Source organism: Aristolochia californica, unplaced genomic scaffold (genome assembly GCF_029961685.1).
Source record: "Aristolochia californica isolate CCGP_79_NKW_82.1479 unplaced genomic scaffold, dmAriCali1.0.hap1 SCAF_4, whole genome shotgun sequence".
NCBI lineage: Eukaryota > Viridiplantae > Streptophyta > Magnoliopsida > Piperales > Aristolochiaceae > Aristolochia > Aristolochia californica.
Window position 1 is genome coordinate 31,783,978 of NW_027182103.1, and position 9,130 is coordinate 31,793,107.

Consider the following 9,130-nt stretch of genomic DNA (forward strand, 5'->3'; position numbering starts at 1 on the left):
AGGCTGTCCCCCCAAGCTAATCCTTCAAGTCCTAGAAAGAGCTGCATCAAATCAGGGTTGAAACCCTGATTAACGTGAGCAAGAACAGCTATTCCTCCATTCTCTCTCCACCTAAATTACTTCCATTCTAGCTATAACTTTAGCATATATTGAGATCATAAAAAGGGAGACTGATCACTGGTGGAAGAGTACCCAAAGAAGGGATCTTTAACCCTCCTTACCAAGTCCAACAACTCAGTACTAGTGCTGGATTCACAACTCCCACACCGTGTTACTCGATCCATGACCCGGGACCGTAACAGGGGATTTGGGAGGTCGAACCCAAATCAGCCTGTATTGATGGGATTTGGGAAGAAATGTCTTCTAATTTCTTAAATTCTGGGTCCCCGCCTTTTGATTTTGGGAGTTCGGAAAGCTTTTCCGAGTCTGCAATACTTCGAACTGGAAGCGTCCATTGTGTAGGAAGAGTTATGGCTTTCCGTGAGACAGGGGTGGGGAAAACCCCCTCAGGTGTGCATGATTTGGGGTCACCGCCGTCTGGTGTTGAAATTTGGGGGAGCTTTTCCGTGACTAAGAGCTCCTGAATGGGCATTTTGGCTGATGAAGGTTGTGCCGGGCGCAAAGGAGCCCTAGGTGGGGGCAGGGTTTGATGGCCCAGAAGTGGTGGGCTTGGGGCCGGACGGGAATGGTGGTGCTCGGCTAGAAGAGTGGAACTGCCCAGCGACGTCTGACCATTACCCATTTCCTAATCTAGTAGCCGTTTGATCCGCTATAATATGTCCTTCACGGCGTACATGTCCGTCTTGATTTCCTCCATGGTCTGATGCTATTTCTCCATAACTAGACGTTGTTCCACCAAATCTCGACGCAAATCCTCCTAAGAAAATGAATCACCATGGTTGGTCCACTGTGATACCAAGCTGTTATGCCCCTTTTCGGATCAACCACCGGACGATTTCTTCCAGCGTGGGGAGGAAGGGATTGAGCCTTGAAGGAGGCTCGACCTTGGACCTCAAAGGGAGAATCTAACCTAGACCTTTGAGGGAGAATCTGACCTGTTTAACTCTAATTTTCTCAATACTTACTTTCTTCATTTATCTCACGTAAGGGAGTTAGGGAAAACATGCCAAAGGCCATAAGTTCAACAAATTAAAAATAAACCCCTAATGAATAGAAATTGAAAATAAACCCCCAATGAATGGAAATTGAAAATAAACCCCTAATGAGCTCTTTGCAAATTCGCCTTGACCTGTGCCAGCATAGTATCCCATTCACCCAAGGCCTGGTCGATCAGTGGTAGAGGAGACAACCTAGGTTCATAAGTGGTGAGGCGAGGAAGGTCACGTCCATATACCACTCTGAAGGGTGTAGTGCCCAGTGCTGTGTGGTACGAAGTGTTGTAACAATACTCTGCCCATGCTAACCAGTGTACCCAATGTTTGGGCTGATCCCCAATGAAGCACCATAGATAGATCTCAAGAGTGCGGTTCATGATTTCAGTCTGCCCATCGGACTGAGGGTGGTAAGTGGAAGAAAAAGCCAATTTGGTACCCTAGAATGTGAAGAGAGTTTTCCAAAAGGTACTCCTGAAGATAGCATCGCGGTTGCTGGTGATGGACTCAGGCAAGCCATGGAGGCAGACAATGTGATCCATGAAAAGCTGGGTGACCTGGGCTGCGGTATACGGATGCGCCAAGGGCAGGAAGTGGCTGTATTTAGAGAAACGGTCCCATAATAACCGCTTTGCCGGAAGACGTCAGAAGGCCTTCGATAAAATCCATGGAGAGATCTGCCCAGATTTGGGATGGCAGGTGGAGAGACTGCAGCAAGCCAGCTGGGTGTAGTGATTCAGCTTTGTTTTGTTGACAAACCTGGCAGACAGTAACATAATCAGCAACCATCCATTGCATGCCCCACCAATAGAAGTCCCGGCTAAGATGAAAGTAAGTTTTCTGCAGGCCCTCGTGAATACTATCATGGAGGGAAGAGACAATGCTGGTTATGAGAGGGGACGTGTGGTGCAAAAAAATACGGTTCTTGTAGAAGATGAGGCAGTCCTTAACTGTCCACTTGCTGTCCACAGTGCCCTGATCAATTTTCTGGAACAACTCGAGAAGCTCAGGATGTTGTTGGGTCTCACCTCGGATGGAGTCGAGCAAGAGAACCCGCAGTCGGCTGGTAGCATGCAGCTGAGGGTCCAACAAGTCATGGCGGGACAGTTCATCTACTCCTCTATTGAGGTGGCCGGGACTGTACTCCACCTTGAAATCAAACCCCATGAGTTTATTGAGCCAATGTTGCTGGGGGGATATTGTGAGACGTTGCTCCAACAAGTACTTTAAGCTGCAATGGTCTGTCTAGATCACAAAGTGCCGACCCCACAAGTAGGGCCTCCAATATTGAATGGCCTTGGCCAAGCCGATGCGTTCCCATTCATAGGTGGCTAACTTGTGTGTAGCCAAGTGGCGGCTGAAGTACACGATGGGATGGCCGTGCTGCTGTAGGACTGCGCCTATGCCCCCACCGGAAGCATCACATTCAATAATGAACAGTTCCAAAAAATTTGGAAGTTGGAGAACCGGGGCAGAAGCTAAGGACTATTTCTGCTTGTGGACGCATGAACCGGCAACCTCTGTCTAGGTGAAGGCATTCTGCTTGAGTAAGCTGGTCAGCGGTGCGTGATCTGGCCATAATGACGAATAATCTGTAATACCCAAACAAACCGAGATACCCTCGCAAGGCCGTTACCGTCTGCGGATTAGGCCATTCCAGCACTGACTGGATTTTGGTGCTGTCCACTTTCACCCCGGATGCTGAGATCACATGACCCAAGTAGGCGACCTCGGAGGTGGCCATCACACTTTTGGATTTTTTGAGGAACAAATGGTGGGAGTGTAGGAGATGGAACACCTGTCGTAAGTACTGAAGGTGGTCACCCCAATGCTGACTATAGATCAAGATATCGTCAAAAAACACAAGAACAAACTTGCGGAGGAAGGGACAAAATACCTCAATCATCAATGCTTGGAAGGTGGCCGGTGCATTGGACAGACCAAAGGGGATCACCAAGAACTCAAAGTGATTGTGGTGAGTCCGGAAAGCCATTTTCTTCACATCATCAGGGTGGATCTGGATTTGATGGTAGCCGGATTTCAAGTCTAGCTTCGTAAAAATTGCGGTGCCATGAAGTTCGTCAACCAGCTCATCCACCACGGGGATGGGAAATTTATCTTTGATTGTGTGAACGTTGAGCTCCCTGTAGTCCACACAGAACCTCCAAAACTTGTCTGATTTCTTTACCAACAACACGGGTGACGAGAAGGGCGAACGGCTGGTCTGAATGAGTCATCGAGTTAACATGAGCTGACACTGACACCCGATCTCGTCTTTCTACAAGTGAGGATAGCGGTAGGGGTGCACGAACACTGGTTCAGTGCCCAACTTCAACCGGATACGATGATCACAAGACCGTATCGGCAAAAAAGCAGTAGGTTGCTGATATAAATCAGAGAAGTCCTCAATGAGCTGGGTGAGCTGCTGGTCATCGGATTCCTGCACGTGAAGAGTTTGCAGAGTGCGCTGGAAGGGGGCATGAATGCCATGGAGTGTGATCTGTTGTGGACCTTGGGTGAAGGTCATAGTAAGGGACTGAAAGTCTCACAAGATCGGTCCCAACTGCTGCAGTCATTTAATGCCGATCAGTAGATCAAACCAAGCAAGTGGAATCACCAGAAAATCTGCCGTGAAGGAGTGGCCTTCAATCACAAATGGAATGGCGGATCATATCCCCACGCTGGTAATTTTTGCTACATTAGCTACTGCAACGAACAGACCCGAGTTATGCTGAAATGGCATCCCCAACTGTTGGGCAGCTGGTTGGCTCAGGAAATTGTGGGTGCTGCCCGAGTCAACTAGTGCAAGCAACATACGAGCCTTGATGCCAGCATATAGCTGCATCGTATTAGTGCGTGTAACCCCGCCATTGTGTGGAGGGAAACGGTGGGTTCTTCTTCTGCAGGGCCGGCCTCTTCCTCGAGGGAAGGGTTGTCGTCGGGATCCTTGACCTCTAACCAAAACAGTCTCTTGCATAAGTGGCCTTGAACGTACTTCTCGTCGCAATTAAAACAGAGGCCTTGTGCCCGCCACTGATCCATTTCAGATTTAGATAGTTTTTTACAATAATGAGGCTAAGGAGTGGACCTGGAAGTCCCTGCTGGATGGGAGGTGGGAGGTGGAAGGTGCTGGGCCCAGAGGAGTGTTGTGAGTTGAGGTTGTACCAGTGGACATTTTGTTCGGCCAAGGTGGTTGACGGAGCAAGGAGTCCTTCAGAATTATGTGTTTAGTATCCAGTGTCCGGGCCAAATTCATTGTCTGGGCTAGGGATGGGGGGCCCAACAATTGGACTTCAAGGCATTGAGCCTCCACCAAACCAGCAGTAAACAAAGGAACGTGCTGGCTTGGACGCACAAAGGCATTGACGTGGGCAAGTCATTCCTGAAATTGTTTATGAAGTGTCTCGATGGAGCCAGTTTGTTTAAGATTAACCAGATCCCCAAGAGCGTGGCTACGGGCAGGGGAACCAAACTGCAACATGCATTCGGCCTTGAACATGTCCTAATCGTGCACTTGATGCTCTGAATCAAACCGGGTATGCCACAGCAGTGCTTCGTCGAGCATGTGGAAGGCGGCTAAAAAGACCCGCTCCTCTGGCGGAGTTTGTTGGTGCCAAAAGAAGTGGTCACAGCATTGTAACCATAGTAATGGGTCAGTGGACCCATCATAGGTCGGAAACTGCAATTTGGTGTACCTTGGCACGTTGGAAGTAACAGTGCTATGAGAGGCCCCTAGGTGAGGCACTAGTAGGGGGGGGGGGGGGGGGGAGCAGAGTGTTCTGGTGGGCGAGGGGAACTATTCAGATGGGGAGCTTTTGGGGTCCCTGAGCTTGGAGAATCTCAAGCAAAGTCTCCTGAATTTGGTTCATTTGTACCTGGGTAGCTTGCAGTGTCTCAACGATAGTATGTAGATCAGATGGAGAGGAAGAATCATCCAAGGTGGTCCTGTCTGATACCACGATCTTGGGTTCTCTAGCCATGGATTGAGTCACCCGACGTTCTCCTCTGGGTTCCAGTGTTGAAGACGATGAAGGAAGTGCTTTGTGTCTCTTAGAACGTCCAATAGTTGCTTGCAAGTTTAGAGAGAAGAGAAGAGAGACGTGGGGTTTGCTGGTTAGTTCAGTGAGGGAGAAGAGTGGAAACATGGATAGATTGAGCTTTCAAAGGAGCTCCTCCTTAGGCCTCAATTAGAGAGAGAACCTGGTCTCGATTATACTACTGAAATTTTCTTCCCTTTTCATTTCATTCACGCCCCTTATAAAACAAGGGTGTGCCTTACACAACCAACGTCAAAAGAGATAGATTTTAGAAAAATTACATCCACATGCCACTAAGTATGAAATCCAAAAATTACACAAGTCACCCTCTATGTCTATCAGCTACTCTCGATGCTATGGAGTCCATAACAAAGGCCTACTAGTTTATTACTTGTTGGAATCTACTGCTAGGTTAGATATTAAATCCATAATTTTTTTATCCCTCTAACATGTGAAGCAATCGAGATTTGATAATTTGTTGCGTCCAGAATTATTAGATCTTGAGAAGAATGTTGGACTAAATTAAATGCAGCCTTTTTGTGTTGTGATGTTTAGCTTCATCGATCTCTCTAATTCTTAAGGCTAATGCTAGATTACACCTTTAGCGGTTGTCTTGGGTTGTTTAGTAGTTTGGGTTAATTGGATTGCTTGTTTTCTAATTAACTATGAAAGGAGAGGTAGGAAGATAGTTCCAACAGTGAATACTCAAGTGTGAATTGATATATACTTGCATTGATAATCAGTTGTAAAATTCCGATGGTGGATGTTGACTTAGACCAAGGTTTGTTCCTTTGATTTATTTTGATTCATTTAATTTGAATTGTTTTTAAGTTGTTTTTTTAAAAAGTGTTTTCGTTATACTAAAGCTCCCCATCCTTGTTCATCGAGCATAAAAGTAGACTAATCACTCTTCATGGGATCGATCCTTACTCGCACTACTAAATATATTTTTAGGAGTATAGGTTTTATTTTTTGTTGTTACGACAACAAACCAGTATTCAAGCGTTACGTAGTAAAAATTCTCCTCTATAGTAGTCATCCATCAACAACAAAACTGATTCAAGTCTTTTCTGACTTTCCTTTGAGTTCTTCTTTTCAATACGAATCATGTCAATTGGGCAAACATCACTGAAGTTTGTTTTCAGTATCATCTTATAAAAGCAATCATCTATTTGAGATTGTACACTTAGACATTTGGGGTCCTTGTCATGTGACTAGTCAGTTTGGACATAGGTATTTTATTTTGATTTATCGATGATTTTAGTAGGTGTACTTGGATTTACCTTCTTAAGGAAAAATCTGAGGCCTATGATGTATTCAAACTTTTCTTCAATGAAATAAAAAATCAGTTTGTTGCTTCACTTCATATCTTTCATACTAATAATGGCCTCGAGTTCATGAGTGATAAATTCCAAGTCTTTTGTCAAGAACAATGAATTATTCATCAAACATTGTGTGTCTTTAATCCTCAGCAAAATGGCATATCTAAATGGAAGAATCACCATTTATTGGAGGTAACTAGGACAATGATTATGCATACGCATGTGCCCGAGCCTTATTGGGGTGATGCTATTTTTTCAACCTGTTTCTCGATCAATAGAAATCCTTCGTCTGTGTTAGAAAGAAAAATTCCTATGAAGGTTCTTTTGCCATTCGCGCCATTATTTGTTATTTCTCACCACATATTTGGATGTGTTTGCTTTGCTCGTGTATTTGGGTCTTCCAGGGATAAGTTGTCTCCCCAAACAGTTAAGTGTGTAATTTTGGGGTACTCTCTCACACAGAGGGGGTACAAATATTTTTGCCCGTCCACTTAAAAAAAAATTTGTATCTGCCAATGTTACTTTATTTGATGATGCACCATTTTTTTCCTCTATGTCTTTACCTTACGATTTTGTTTTCTAGGCTAAACCAACACTAGTTATTCCTATACCAGTTGATAAGCCCATTGGACTGTCACAAGCTATCACTAACAAGAAAAAATTATAGGTATTTAAATGTTGAAAGGAAGTATCACCACCTACTCTCTCACCGGACCATGACTCTAATTCGTCTGATCCTGGAGGTAATGACCCACATTGTTGTGGACTCAATAGCACAACGAGTCACACAACGAAGAAGGCAACAACAGCTCACTCAATAGGATTTATTTCTTATATTACTTTGAGTAGGATTTATTTCTTATATTGTTTTAAGTAGGAGTTATTTCTAATTACTTTATATGTAAGGGCATTATGGGGAATTATTGTAACCCTAACCCTAAAACTCCATGATGTGACCTATTTAAGGGAAAGAAATGAATGAAATAGGTAAGCTTTGAGATTTTAAAATAACCTAGTGTAAACAGGTTGAGATCTCCTCTTGATCTCGAGTTTAGGGTTTACTCCAAAAATCCAACCTATCCTTCACCCTCCATTGCCATCCATCTTCACCCAAATTCATCCACCATCATCCCTACTAAGAAAAGGAGCTTCTTGCCCCTTTTCCGAGCCCAAAGAGGAGGTCTGTCCTCCTTCTCGGCAGCAGCAGCAACAGAGGCCTCAATTACTCCCTTACCGAGCAGAAAAGTGAGGATTTTTATCCTCAAATCTTGAGCAATCCTGGTGCAACGTGGGAGCTGATCATAGCATCAAAGAAGAGCTATTAATCTATCCCAAATTCATGTTTCAAGTTATTTAAGAAAGAAGGATTGCACTCTTAGCTAGAGCAGCAACAAAGAGGGCCAAACCCTCTTTGCCGTGAGCAAGAAAAGAGAGCACCTTGCTCTAGCAAGGTCAGCAATGCTGTGGGTCTTCTACCTAGCATAGCAACTCGGTAGGACCCTCAAAAGAGGATCTTTCCTCCTGGCCGAGCACTGGTCAAGGAGAAATACTCATATACAGACCCCTTGACGTGAAGTGAGTTAAATTCTGAGAGCTGGAGTCTCAAGCCCACGCCATGTTACTTGATCCATGACCCGGGACCATAACATACATCTTTCTATTGCTATATATCCATTATCCCAGTTTGTATATTTTTGTTCCTTATCTTACTTCTATAAAAAAGATTTCTTTGTCCATTTCTGCTTGCACTATCCCTTCTTCACTGTAGGAGGCTTCTCCTCTCCTCATTGGAGGCAAGCAATGGATGTTGAAATGGATGCTTTGATAGATAGAGACACTTGGCAACTATGTGATATACCATATGGGGCCAAAGTTGTTGGCTAAAGCTGAGTTTATACTATCAAGTATAATGAAGACGGTACTATTGAGCGATATATAGCTTAGTTGGTGACAAAGGGGTATACTCAAAACTTTGGCATTGATGTGTTTAAAACCTTTTTGTCTATTGGTCGTTTATCATTTGTTCGTATTTTGATCTCAGTTGGTGTGAATCAGAGGTGGTCCCTATGTCAACTGAACATTAACAATGCCTTTTTATATGGTGATCTGGAAGAAGAGGTACGTATGGAGCAATGTTAAGCACCTACCCAATACTACCCAAAAGAGCGACTTGTTAGGAGCGGAAGACATAAGTACTTAACCCCAGGACCATAACAGTACACCCCGCCCTCCCGAACCGACGACCACGGCGACCACAACAACGGGGACCGGGTCAGGAGCCCATACTCCCTTACGGTACCCCACCGGGTGCGTGCGGTCAACTTGCGCACACAAGGACTCGAAGTCGGGATGTAGCACCTACTCTGATACCAAATGTTAAGCACCTAGCAAAAACTACCAAAAAGACCGCCTTGTTAGGAGTGAAAGACATATGTACTTAACCCCAGGACCATAAGAAGCAACCGCTGGTAAGGAGGAGACACATAAAGTATGCAGACTTAAGAAGGCCATTTATAGGTTGAAATCTGTCCACATACTTAGTTTGAAAATTTCAGCTAGGTTGGGTACCTATGGGGTTCTTGAGGAGTCATTGTGATCTCTCATTGTTTGTGATGAATAGGTCATCTGGAATTGTGGTGATTTTGGTTTATATAGATGA

General features: G+C 44.7%; 1 protein-coding gene across 1 annotated transcript; it reads right to left on the reverse strand.

The window, feature by feature from the left end:
• Positions 1-1,219: 1,219 nt before the first annotated feature.
• Positions 1,220-2,279, reverse strand: LOC137963207 (uncharacterized). The gene is made up of 2 exons (XM_068810379.1): positions 1,872-2,279; positions 1,220-1,552 (listed from the first exon to the last, which is right to left on the reverse strand). The coding sequence occupies exons 1-2, from the start codon at positions 2,277-2,279 to the stop codon at positions 1,220-1,222; spliced, it is 741 nt and encodes a 246-aa protein (XP_068666480.1).
• Positions 2,280-9,130: the final 6,851 nt, after the last annotated feature.